At 35.2% G+C, this 14,647-nt stretch overlaps 1 protein-coding gene across 5 annotated transcripts in view; it reads right to left on the reverse strand.

The window, feature by feature from the left end:
* Positions 1-14,647, reverse strand: part of PALS2 (protein associated with LIN7 2, MAGUK p55 family member) — a 112,704-nt gene that overhangs the window by 9,916 nt on the left and 88,141 nt on the right. For all 5 annotated transcript variants that reach the window (XM_053218299.1, XM_027075134.2, XM_015081010.3 and 2 more), the window contains 2 exons: positions 5,063-5,265; positions 3,948-4,076 (listed from right to left, as the gene is read on the reverse strand). In XM_053218299.1, the coding sequence (XP_053074274.1) occupies positions 3,948-4,076; positions 5,063-5,265 (332 nt within the window). The remainder of the gene's footprint in view (positions 1-3,947; positions 4,077-5,062; positions 5,266-14,647) is intronic.

Genomic DNA, 14,647 nt, shown 5'->3' on the forward strand with positions numbered 1-14,647 from the left:
ATTATTGGGGTTGTGTTAAAAAGACTCAGAAGACAAACTGAATATTCCCATGAGCTAAACATAAGCCAATTTAAACATCAAAACGAATGGTAAGTAGAGGCACCTAGGTGGCTCTGTCAGTTAAGTGCCTGACTAGATTTCAGCTCAGGTCATGATCTTATAGTTGTGAGATCAAACCTAGTGTCAGGCTTGTGTTAAGCATGGAGCCTCCTTATGATTCTCTTTTTCCCTCTCTCTCAAAATATATAAACGTTAAAAAAGAGAGTAATAACTAAGTACACAGAGAGGAAGTATTTCAAGGGACTTTAAACACAGTGATTTGACTGTATATATTCAGGGGATAAACCCTAAGGACAAAAAAAAAAAAAAAACAAAAACAGTTCATGGTAATCATACCCCGTAGTGTCAGTATACTTATTCTCACACTGCTGTGTGTGTACTGTGTGATTAAGTAAATGAGCAATTATATGATTATTTTAGGTCTAACATTCCCAGTGTTTTTGAGAACTGGGATACTCAGGGTAGGGGAATGGAGATATACATATAAAAGAGGTTAAATAAAAACCTTTTAATTCTGAATTTGAATGGGAAGTTTCAGTATGAATTTGTGACATAGTTTGCTTCAGACATACAACAGAAAAACATATATCCTACCTCTGTCTACCTGAAAGGTATAGCTAGAAACAATGATCAATCTTGTGACAATGTACACCCCTAGTATTATTGTCTTAAAACACCATTTACCCTAAAAGGAACCAGAGCTTCTTGAAGAAACAGCTGATGCCTGGCCTAGAAAAGGAAATGTACAAGAGGAGCCTGGAATATCTGTCATACCAGATAGCAAGGAAGCTATCAGAGACTATTGGGCTCATGAAATAAGGTCTCAAGGGCCAACTTGAATAAGCTCCTATTGGTCAAAGATGGGGCAATTTGAGCATCAGTAAGAACAATAACTGTGATAGAGTAACCATATCAAAAACTCATATCATGTGCTCATAATCAAACTAAAAAAACAAAAAAAAAACCCTTATTTGATCACCTGTTGCCTCTGGGAGCTCTTAAGGAACAAATCCATTATTCTGAAAAGTGACCCATAAAAAGGAAAGTATCAACATATACCCTGACCTTCCTATTTGAACTCTATTTCAGAGTAATCAACTAGTTGATAAGGAAAAGTTATTTCTTAGAAGAGCTCTAGTTTATAAATTCATAAAGAATGACAAACTTTGAATACTACCATTTTACAATCCCTGAAATAAGTGATCCAGGCAAAGATAAATAAAACTTGCTGAAATCATTAGGTAAAAAGCTACTACTTCATAGACTGGGCTAAGGACATTTGAACACACTGAGCATTCTTATCACAAAAAGAGCACCTTTAATATGCCTCATAATGTAACAAAACAAGAAGTATCACTTATTAATTATTCTTGAGAAATAAAAGTGAACCTATATCTGATCCATCAGTTCACAGGAAATACAAGGAATAGAGGGAAATGACACAATGGGGACAGAACTGGTGAAAATCTAGACTCTGGAGCACTCTATAGAATAACTGACTTCATTTTTTGAACAACTAAATTAGAAGGTTACGAGAGAGGAGAGGGAGGGAAGCAGTGAGAATTTACAGATTAGAACGGAATAAAGTGATGTCTACTGCCAGCTAAGATGTAGTAACAGATATTTGACTAACCCTCTTGTCTCACAATGAAAACAGACAGAATGTACAGAAAAACAGTTTTTAAGACCTCATGCATGAGGCAACAAAAGACTGATATTTCAGAGAAGCAGAAAACAAATGAAGTGAGCCCTATGACCACCCCAGCTTACTGTCTTGAAAGACTTTCTAGGCTGCAGCACACAAGGTAGAACCCAGGAGGAGCCTATCCAACATTCTGAGTTGGGACAGAGCTGAGAGCCCAGGGAAACCAAGGGGGCAAGAAGTTCTCAGGACAGAATACCTGAACAGAATAGCAGCATGGAGAGAGAACTTCAGAGACTTGCAAAGACCCATCCCCTTCCAGCATTCAGCTATATACCAATTAGGGCAGTGTAAACCTACCTGAGGCCGCCAAAGAACCACCAGAAAAAATGAGAGGTACTCAAGTTGAGCCAGGAACAGGACCTCTTCTCATCAGGCAGCACAGAAAACCTCGATGCACAAGCCACTCGGAAGAGCCCTCAAATGGTCTTGCCTCACAGGTGAACAATAACTGCCCATAGATCAAGAACTATTCTGGCCCTACCTAACACATTTTAAAAGCAAGACCTGAAAGGAACAAACTGTTTCCCAACAAGTGCATCTCAGAACAAAGCTCACAATGCCTGAAAGCAGCAGGAAAATAGGACCAATGTGAGAAGAAAAGTCATTCAAGTCAAAACTGATCCAGAACTGACATAAATGTCAGAATTAGTAAACAAGGACATGAAAACACTTATTATATTTCAGATATTCAAAAAGTGAAGCAGAAACATAGAGAAGCCTGAAAAAGAACAAAGCAGAGTAACACTACATGATTTCAAGGCTTATCAGCAACAGCGTGGGAAGAGAGAGATGCAGTGGAAAGGAAGGATTCTGAAGGGGCACAAGGGCATCTTTGGAGGCAATGGACATGTCTATTATCCTGACTGTGATGGCTTTATGGGTATATACATATGCCCAGACTTACCAAGTGGTACACTTTTAGTACGTAAAGTTTATTCTAAGTCAGTTATCTTTTGATTAAACCGCAGGGGTGGGTGGGGGGAAGAAGTTTAGAAGACATCAAGTAAATGAAATGTGTTGATCTTGTTTGGATCTGATTTGAATAAATCAACTGTAAAAAAATTCTAACTCTTGGAGAAATTCAAATATGGATGGTATATTTGATGATATTAAAAGTTGCTCTCAGGGCTCCTGGGTGGCTCAGTCGGTTGAGCATCCAACTTCAGCTCAGGTCATGATCTCATGGTTTGAGGGTTCAAGCCCCACATCAGGCTTTGCACTGACAGTATGGACCCTGCTTCGGATTCTTGGTCTCCCTCCCTCTCTCTCTGTCCCTCTCCCACTCGCACTCTCTCTCAAAAACAAATAACCATTAAAAAAAAAAGAAGTTGCTCTTATTAATTTTTTTGTGTTAATGGTGTTACGGTTATGTTTAAAAAAACCTTTATGTTTTAGAGATAGATAGTGAAATATTTACTGCTGACATATCAAAGATTTGCTTTAAAATAATCCAAGTAAGGGAGGAAATGAAGAGAGGTCTAATTAAAACACAAATGGCATGTATTATTGAAGCTAGGTGATGGGCATATGGGAGTTCATTTTTTTTCCTCTTCTGTATATATTTTAAGTTTCCTATAATATGAAGAGAGAGAGAAGGAAAACAAAAGAAAACATGCAACAAAAACTAAAAGTCAGAACCTACTACCAGTAGTAAACCTTACGATGAATATGCTTGTTAATGGTCTTGGAGCCTTTTCCTCACTGGTAAAATGAGAGACGGATTAATATGCATATTTTAGTACTGTTCCCTTTCACTTACATAGAGGAAACAAACTTGTGTTTTATGTATGTATGTATGTATGTATGTATGTATGTAAAGCTTATTTATTTAGAAAGAACCAGTGGGGGAGGGGCATGAGGGGCACGGGGTGTGTGTGAGGGCGTAGACAGAGGATCCAAAGCAGGTTCTGTGCCATCAGCAAAGAGCCTGATGGGGGGCTCGAACACACAAACCATGAGATCATGACCTGAGCTGAAGTCAGATGCTTAACCGACTGAACCACCCAGGAGCCCCTAAAGCCACACTGTCCCAGATCCTAGTGACATCTCATGAATGAATTTTTATTCTGTAATATATCATATATTTATTTGGTGAATATGATTGGAATAAAACGTGTCCAAAATAAAACAGAAAAAATCTTAGGAAGAAAATAATATTGTTAGCCTGAAAAGAACTGCTCACCGTCAAAAGCTTAGTAGTGATGCCAGCATCCACCACTGCCTTGTGCATGGCACGTAACGTCTCTAGTTCTGGAGCAGCAATAAATACAACATAGGGCATGAACTCGGATGTCCTCAGCACTTTCAAGGCCTGTGTAGAAGAACAATTACAAACCAACTTAGATGGGATTAGAATTTATGTTATCCTTTAATTTATACTAAATGCTAAATAATCAGTCTATCTGCCCTCTCACTAAGGATTAAGGCTGTAAATTAATACTTGCCCCCTTCTAACTTTTTGATTCCATACAGTACTTTCTCAGTGATCCAGTAACTATGTTCTGACCTCAGTCACATTACTCTTTAATCCTTTTGAACAAAGTAATTAAAAAATCATCAAGAATGATGTAAATGCTTTATATGTTATTTGTAGAATTCTGTTAATATTGACAAAGCAGAAATAATCTCAGTGTCTATTGAGAGTGGTATATAAATTAATATACATTTGTACTATGCAGCAATTATAAACAACTAAAAACAAAAGCTCTACAGTAACTCATATGAAAACATTTTCAAGAGATACTGTTTAATGAAAAAAACTAAAGAATCTGTATAGAATTTCCTATTTATATAAAAAAATAGCCCATTAAAATTATAGATATATCTGTATTTAAGGTATATAAAATGACAAAGATATACACTGAACTAAATAATTATCTCTGAGTAGGGAAGTTAGGTGGAGTTGAATGTGGAGGGGTGGGAAGGGGTCGGTGAGAAAGACAGGGAATGAGAATGAAGAGATTGTTGTGTGTGAATATGTGTGCTGGGTGGGAAGGGGTGTGACTTTAATCTTTTCTTCTTTGTGTTGCAGCTTTGTTGAAAATTTAAAATTAACATTTCCTAACACATGCATTTATATATTACTTGAACAAGTAAGTAAATATTAAACTATCAAGTTCTATTGCTATCCAAGCCTCTATTGGCGAATTGATCAGAAATTATCATGTGGATGCATGATAAAGTTCTCTATCACCACCCTCACAATTTGAAAACAAAACAAAACAAAAAACCCCAAAAAACAAAAAACTCCACAGAAATCAAAATTTTAAAAACAGTTTTGGAATCCATGCAGCTTACTTGTGGGTTGACATCCAAGATGCAAGTTCGTCCAGTTTGGACAACTTCAAGAATAGAATCAATTTTGGTTCCATAGAGATTTCCTTCATATTCCCCATGTTCCAAATATTTTCCAGCTTTAATATCTGCTTCCATCTCAGAACGTGACACAAATTTATATGCCTGACCATCTTTTTCATCTTCCCTTGGTTTCCGTGAAGTAACTAAAATAATATTGAGAATTTATACAAAGATGCAAAGTATTAAAATTGAGACTAAAATGCACAGGTAGCTTAGGATTTTTACATTTAGTGCAGGGTTTGGCAAATTATGGCCTATGGCCAAATCTGTTCTGCTTCTTATTTTTGTGAATAAAATTTGATTAGACCACAGCTATGGTTCATTTATTACCTAGGGTTTCATTCATTTCACAATTGTGTAGCAGTTTGTGACAGAGAATAGACGGCCTGCCAGGCCTAAAATATTTACTATGTGGCCTTGAATTAAAAAGTTTGCTGACCCATGGGGTACCTGGGTGGCTCAGTCGGTTAAGTGTCCAACTTCTGCTCAGGTCATGATCTTGTGGTTAATGGGTTCAAGCCCTGCAGCAGGCTCTGCACTGACAATGTGGAGTCTGCTTGGGATTCTCTGTCTCTCCCTCTCGCTCTGCCCCTCCCCTGCTCTCACTCTCTCTCAAAATAAATAAATGTAAAAAAAAAAAAAAAAAAAAGTTTGCTGCCCCTTGACCTACAAGACTGTTTAAAGAGGTAGTCCCCCATACACAATTTATATTCAAAAAAATGTGCTTTATAAAGTCAGCTTGAAACTCAAAATTATTTCCTAGAAGCAGAGCCCTAAATTTAAATTCTTAATTATAATGAATCCTACTAACTATGAGGTATATTGTAGGCGAATATCTTTTCCAGCTGCCACCAGCACTCCCCTTAAGGAATATCAATTATATTCTTTCTTTACGCTTGAACATTTCCTAATTGAGTGCCCAACAAGTGAGCAAAATTCTATTTTTAGTTCGTATTATCAATCTTCTGAAATGCAGTTTTACCCACAAATTATCTATCCTCTTTCTCACCCTAATACCAAACCTTTCTTTGGGCTTCCTGCTTACTGATAATCTGAAATGTTAATTGTTTGTTTTGTACCTCGGTGGTGGATCTAGCCAACACTTGATATTATTATGTTCTATTAACTTACTCTACTTTAACCTAAAGTGTTTTCTTCTGAGAGAATAACAGTGGATAGACCAAGTCAAAATTTATAGGATGCTTTTGCTTGATATTTTAGAGTTCTGAATACTTCCAGGGATATAAACTCCTTTGTAACTTGGGCTAGCCTAGGAAAAGATATTCTCTTTAAAACTATTGCAAAGATGCAGAGTTAGTGTGTGTATGTGATTTTTCCAGTTTAGCCTTCACCTAGTTTTGGCTAGATTATATATAAAAAGTATTCTTTTACTAATCAAGTACTTACACGTAGATTATCTGATGAGATCATCAAGCACATGTAATTAAAAAGTAATCCAGATTAAAAGTTGACAGTACTTTGACTACTTATAATACCCATAAGCACATCAAGAAAACTTTGATAAGAACAGAATGAAATTCAAATACAAGCTCAATAATAAGGGTCTAATTCATAAATGAAGTCATTAAGTACAACAGGACTCCCTTTCTTCTCCCGTTGTTTTCTGGCTCAGCCTTGAAGGTGATGATCCCAGACAACTGTGGAGAGCATTTATAAAGTAACTTAAAGATCTTCAAGATGCTATGATGGCATTTCATATTAAAAAATATGTGACGCCTAAGGTTTCTGAAATTATTCACCAAAGGTAGTATGAAAAAACTTCTAAAGCAATTTTAAACTCCCCAAATACATACATACTAGGACTTAGCTCAGTATTTGTGAAGGTAATTTTAGAAGAGTACTATTTTTGGGTGAAGCTCTACAGTGAAACCGTATACAGGAATGTACTACTTGAAATAAATATGTATAGGTGCATATATTGCCCCCATTGCCACCTCCAATGTGTTGAGGGAATCTTAATTCTTGGCAAAATGTTTTTAGTTTACAAGCAAATATTAACTATAATCCCATTCTCTAGTGAAAACTAGAAACAAAAATCTAACAAAACCCAGCAACAATACTGCCACATATTTAAGTCCCTTTCCATTCCCAGGACAGAGAAATTAGAATGGGGTGACTTTACTACAAATGATTCCTTAGGCTTATATACTAAGCAAACAAGTAATGTGATTTCTTAGAATTTAATTGTATGGCAAAATTCTAAATTTTTACAGCTCTTCAAATGAGAGAACAATCAACAAAGTAACATTTTTGGTGTTGTTAAACTCAAGATGTCAATGTTAAAGAGCAAACTTGATTCAGAAGGTAGCCCATCCCCCTGGATTAATAATTTTTTCTATTTTATTTTAGGATCATTTAATATATAAAGAAAAATCAACTTAATATAATGCCAGCGTTTACCTCCTTCCCTATGAGACTTTCTCATCCATACCACATGACAATATGCAGCACAATACTATAGACCAGGAATTAGGCAAACTTGTCATAATTTTTTGGTGTTTCTTTTTTGTGTGGATTGTGAGATGTAAAAAGAAAAACAAAAAACAAAACAAAAAAACAAAACTAAGCTAGATGCTATATAAACGTGAATGATTTTAAGAGAAAACACACCTACATTATATGAAGAAGTGAGAGTTAACTTAATGTATGGATATATTTAAATCTTTCTATATAAAAATTCAGATTTGAAACTTTACTAAAGTAACAGTCTGAAGAAAGGTAAAATAAGTACATCTTTCTGGAAATTAATTTGGCACTAAGAAATCAATAAATTAAAATTATCCATCTATCTAATAACTTTCAATTTTAGATTTATGTATACACATTTTATCATCTCTTGTAACAAAAATAACTACTCAAACTATATAAATGGGCAATAACCGTATACTTCTTTGCTGGAATATTAAGAAGCTATTAAGATTTCTTTTAGGTTTACCAGGGTAAAGTAGACATAACATAAAATTGATCATTTTAACCATTTTTAAGTGTGCAATTTAGTGGCATTAATTATATTCACATTATTGTACAACCATCATCACCACTACCCATTTCCAGAACATCTTCATCATCTCAAACTGAAATTCTGTGTCCATTAAACGCTGACTTCCCATTATGCTCTCCCCTAGGCTCTGGTAATTACTACTCCACTTTCTGTCTCTATGAATTTGATTATTCTAGGTATCTCATACAAATGGAACTGTACAATATCTGTCCTTTTGTGTCTGGCTTATTTCAGCATAATGTTTTCAAGGTTCACCCATATGATAGCATGGATCAGAATTTCATTCTTTTTTAAGGCTGAATAATATTCTATGGTCCGTATATACCACTTAGTTTACTCATTCATGCACTGATGGACATCTACACTATTGCTATCTTTTGGTTATTGTAAATAATGCTATGAACACTCATGTACAAATATCTTACTCCCTGCTTTCAATTCCTTTGGGTATATTCCCACAAGCTGAATTGCTAGATCATACGGTAATTCTATGTTTATTTTTCTGAGGAACTGCTATACTGTTTTCCACAGCAGATAACACCATTTTACAGTCTCCTCAGTAACAAACACACGTTCTCATATCTCTACATCTTTGCCAGTACTTATTATTATCTGTTTTTTAAAAATACATAATTCCATCCCCTAATGAGTATAAAGTGGTATATCATTGGGGTTTTGATTTGCATTTCCCTAATAATTAGTGATGTTCAGCATCTTTTTCCTGTGTTTACTGGCCATTTGTGTATCTTCTTTGGAGACATTTCTATTCAGATTCTTTGCCCATTTCTGAACTGGTTTATTTTGTTATTGTTGTAGGATTAATATTTACTATATATATATACATATATATGTGTGTGTATATATATATATATATACACACATACATACATAATACATACATATAATGACTTGTGGGGAAAAGCTCATGATATAATTTCATTCATCAAATATTTGTTGGGTGTATACTATGTGCTAGATCCTATTCTAGGGTCTACAGCAGTACAAAAGACAGAGCAGCTCTCTGTTCTCATGGGACATATTCTTGAATGTGGAGACAGTGAGCAGTCAAATGACAATTTAAGTGTAAAACACAACCACTAAGTACTGGGGAGGCTATTTTAGATTGCATGGTCAGTAAAGGCCTCTGAGAAGGTGAGATCTGAATAAAAACTAAAATTCAAGCATTTGAAGATCTGGGAGGCAGTGTTCCATGCTAAGGGATCAACAAGAACAAAAAGTTGTGAATGATAAGTTTAAGTAAGGAGTTTGAAGAAAAGAAAGAAGTGTGTTAAGTAGGGAAAAAAGTAGGTGAATTTTATATGAATAATATAGTCACAATTCTGTGGTTAGTAGTAAGTTTAACTGTGTTCTCTATACTTATAAGCAAAATGCTGAATAAGACTTTTTTTTTTTTTTTTTGGTAGTCTTACAGTATCCCTCAAGTCCCAAGTAGATGCTACAATGCCAAGGATCTACAGCTTCCTCTTTCAGGGTTTACCAAAAAGTGGCCAACATGGTCCTAGGATCGTCTGCTCACCTGCCTCTGTCTAATATATACTCAGAAAGAAGTCACTGACATTATGAATCATAGGTTCAGGGCAGAACGCTTTATTTTCTTCTCCTTTGCCCCATGGTAAAATGATTCTCCCTGGGGAATTGTGAAAGCCCATGAGACACATCGTAGAAGTGGAGCGACTTGTACTCCCACTGTCTGGCAAAGCAGAAATGCGCTTCCTGTGGGCTGTGTGTGTAGGGATGTGTGTGTATTCAAAAGATAGCCTGGCCTGAACTTTTCTGAAGGTATCCTGCACAGAAAGACAAAATGAAAGGTAGAGAACCAAGCAAAAGAGAATATGAGATACAGGAATGGAGCTTGGCATGGGTCTCAAGGGGACAGCTGGAGATCATAATAGCCTGGCCAGGGAATTGCAAAGTAGAGAGGTCTTTACAGAGTCTCCAAAGAACCTAGCTACAAATAGGCCTCAAGGAAGAAAAGAGTATTCAGACATTTGTGACATAAAGAACTCTAGTCCCCAAAAGGCAAGATTTTACAGGACAGCCCTTTTATCCTCACTTCTTCTGCCCTGACCCTGAAAACCAGACACAGCAGGCAGGATATGAAGGGAGAATAATAGAACAAACTATACCCTTCCCTTCCCAATGTAGGTCCTAAGCCAAGAGTCAGGAATGAGCTGTAAGGAAGGGAAAAATAGTGAATTGGATGCAACACTGAAGTTCTGAATTGGAGTAGCCTTATTTTTTTTCCCATACCCAAAATAAAATCTTATTTGACAAAATGACATAATTCTCATAACTGCAAGTGACTAGAAAGTTATAGAATCTCCCAGGGGACTGAAGGAAAAGAAGAGAGAAAGAAGATCTGATAGTGCATGTATGAAGTCAGTGACTGGATGAAAATAAAGCTCTTTCCTATTTGTGCTCCCAAAGAGCTCAGCCATCCAACAAACTAGTTAGTTATATGCTTGCCAGAAAAAATTAGTCGGGTGACCTAACTTCCTAAAGGTACCAGGAAATGAATGTGTATTCAAACCATGTGAGAAGGGATTTTAGTGGACTGATAGCTGTTTCCCCAAATTCAGGAAAAGATTTTAAATTAATGAATTATTGATGGATGCTAAAACAATTGGGTAAAAGTTTGCTGAGGAGAATACTTACACAGTTTCAAAGTATTTTTGAACCCATTACTTATCAATAACAAATGGGAGAAAAATTATCTTTTACAGTGAAGAAATCTATCAGACATCACCTAAATCAATAATCAAAATTAACATCATCAGTAATGGGACATATTGACAAGATGTACCTCCAGATGTGATGTTCAGAGAAGGATAAAATATGACTTCTGTTTTTCTAGTAACAATAATGCATGACCAGAACCTAATCACAGGGAAACAATCAGGTGAACTCCTAGTGGGGATCATTTACATTAAATGGATACAAGACTCCAAATAAAAGGCAGAGGCTGGCAGAATGGATTAAAACAAATAAACAAAACAAAAACCATAATCCAACTATATGCTGTCTCCAAAAGACACACTTTAGATTCAAAGACACAAATAGGTTGAAAGTTAAAAAAAAAAAAAAAAAAAAAGGAAAAATACCCCATGCAAACAATAACACAAATACACCTGGAATGCCTATACGTATGCCACACAAAATAAACCTAAAGACAAAGACTGTTACTAGAGACAAAGAAGAACATTTTATAATGATAAAAGTGTGAATCCATCAAAAGAATTTAAAAATTACAAACATATATGCATCTAACAACAGACCTCCCAAAACACATGCTGCAAAAACTGACAGAATTGAAGGGAGAAATAGTTAAGTCAATAATATTTGGAGACTTCAACACCACACTTTGAATAATGGATAGAACAAATAGGAAGAAGATCAACAAGGAAATAAAAGGCTTAAATAATACTATAAACCAACTAAACATAACAGACATCTGTAGAACACTCTACCCAAAGATAGCAGAATACACATTGTTCCCAAGAGTACCTGGAACATTCTTCAAAACAGACTGTACCTGAGTTTATAAAGCCAGTCTCAATGAATTTAAAAAAATTGAAATCATACACTATTTTCTGACCACAATGGCATGAATTGGAATTCAGTAACAGAAGAAATTCAGGAAATTAACAAATACATGGAAATTAAACAATATGCTCCTTAACAACCAATGGGTCAAATAGGAAATCACAAGTGTAAACAGAAAATACTTTGAGATAACTGAAAACAAAAACACAACACCAAATATTGGGAGATGTAGCAAAGCAGCTGCTTCTAGGAAACTTTACAGCTGCAAATGCCTACTTCAAAAGAGCTCAACCCAATAACCTAAACTCTACCCAAAGAAAATGAAAAAATAGCAAACTAAACCCAAAATAAGAAGGAAAGAATAAGGGCTATAACAAAAATTAATGAAATAGAGGATAGAAAATCAATACAGAAAATCAACAAAAGCAAATGTTGGTTTTATGAAAAGAACACCAAAAGTGATAAGCCTTTAGAAAAACTAAGAAAAGAAGAGAGAGGAATCAAATTACTGAAATCAGGAATAAAAGAGGTGGTATTACCATGAATGCTGCAGAAATTCTGAAACTGATTAAAAAGAAATAGAAAATCTCAGTAGACCTACAACATAGAACAAGACTGAATCAGTAGTCAAAATCTACAAAAATAACCCCAGGATGGCTTCAAGGGTAAAGTCTATGAAACATTTAAACAAGAATTAACATCAATCCCTTACAAACTCTTCCAAAAACAAAAAACAAACAAACAAACAAAAAAAAACCAGAAGAAAAAGGAACACTTCCCAACTCAGCATATGAGTCCAGCATTAGCACAATTATCAACATTAGCCAATGTCATGAGAAATGAAATCTAGAGACTAGTACCTCTTATGAATATAGGTGTACAAATACTCAACAAAATACTAGCAAACTGATTCTAGAAGCATATAAAAAGGATTATACATTACAACTAATTGGGATTTACCACAGGAACACAATGTAAAAGACTAAAAAACAAAACTCATATTATTGTCTCAATAAACAAAGAATAAACATTTGGTAAAATCCAGTACTTTCTCATGATAAAAAAAAAAAAAATCAATAAACTAGGAATAGAAGAGAATTTCTCCAACCTGAAGAAGGTTATCTACAAAAAATCCAGAGCTAACATCATACTTAGTGATGAAAGAGGTATCCCTCTAAGATCATGAATAAAATAAGGATGTCCATTTTTGCCACCTCTATTCCATACTGCACTGGAGATTCTAATCAGGGCAATTAGACAAGAAAAAAAAAATAAATGACAGCCAGTTTAGAGTAATAAGGAACACTATATTTGCAGATGACATAATCTTGTGTATAGAAAATCCCGAGAAATTTGCAAAAAAATAATTATAATAAATGAATTCAGCAAGGTTGAGGGATACAAAACTAATGCACAAAAATGAGCTGCATTTCTATACACTTGTAATAAACAATTTGAAAAGGAAATTAGGAAAATGGCTTTTATTATAGAGTCAAAAAGATTAATATACTTAGGAATAATCTGACAAAAGCAGCATAAGACTTGTACACTGAAAATTACTGATATTATTGAAAGAAATTAAAGAAGAATAAACTAAAGTGTTTACAGAGCTATCCCCAGAACGCTGAAGACATTGAGGACTTTGAAGCAAGAAGCTAAAAATTTGAGTTGGGGGTATAATTGTGCATTTGGAGCAGGTCAATCCATATCCTCTCCCTCTTTATCTTGTGAAAGAACACTCTCAGCAGAGGGATATCTGAAAACTCTTCCCTGGAGAAATCTAACAGCTCCCTCCAAAAATATCTTATGCCCACTTTTTGACTCCCCAAACAAAACAGTTGTCTCCTTGCCCATCTCATAAATAAAGCTCAGCCATTTGCCAAGACTTGCTCAAGTATATAGAGCTTCCAATCAGTTTTAACACTTACTTTTAAGTATGGATGTACATCCAAGGATCAGTACCTAAAAGAAAAAATCCTCTAGCATAAAAGGGAAAACACACACAAACATAACACAAGCAGAAAAAGTAACCTGGAGGAAAGCAGAGATAATTTAGCCTATAGAAAAAAAAAAAAAAAACCTAAAAAAAGAATACACTATTTACTATTCTTAGAGATACACAAGATATACAAACAGACAATGCTGTGGAAAAAACAACCACCAAGAAATAGAAAATCCTAAAATGAAAAATATGATTACTTGTGATAAAACACTGAGGGAACAGAACAAAGAACTCATGGTAATCTTTTAAAGAGTAGAATAAAAAGATAAAGGGATAGACAACATGATATAAAAGAGACTGAGAAGATGAATCCAGGATGTTCAACATTCAACTAACAGAAATTCTAGAAAACATGAACAGAGAAAATATGGAGAAATCATCCAAGAAATAATAATTTCCCAGAATTGAGGGACATAAGTCTCTAGTCTGAAGAACCCACTAATCATCAGCACAATGAATAAAAAAAGATGCACACAGGGGCGCCTGTGTGGCTCAGTCGGTTGAGCGTCCGACTTGGGCTCAGGTCATGATCTCGCGGTTCATGAGTTTGAGCTTGGCATCGGGCTCTGTGCTGACAGCTCAGAGCCTGGAGCCTGCTTCGGATTCTGTGTCTCCCTCTCTCTCTGACCCTCCCCTGCTCAACTCTCTCTCTCTCCCTCAAAATAAGTAAACATTTAAAAAAAATATATAAAAAAAAAAAAAGATGCACACAAAGGCACAGCATTATTAAATTTCAAAATACTGAAAAACAACAGAATGAAACAAACAAAAGACCCTGAATATCTGTGAAAGAAGAATCAGGTCATGTATGAAAGAACAAGAATTATGATGGCACTGGACTTAATAGAACTGGATTCAAGAGTAATGTCTTTTGAGTTTTATAATCGAAAATTTCTATTCTTCTTAGCTAAACAATCAATAGAGGGCAGAAAATATG

Source organism: Acinonyx jubatus, chromosome A2, assembly GCF_027475565.1.
Source record: "Acinonyx jubatus isolate Ajub_Pintada_27869175 chromosome A2, VMU_Ajub_asm_v1.0, whole genome shotgun sequence".
Classification (NCBI taxonomy): domain Eukaryota; kingdom Metazoa; phylum Chordata; class Mammalia; order Carnivora; family Felidae; genus Acinonyx; species Acinonyx jubatus.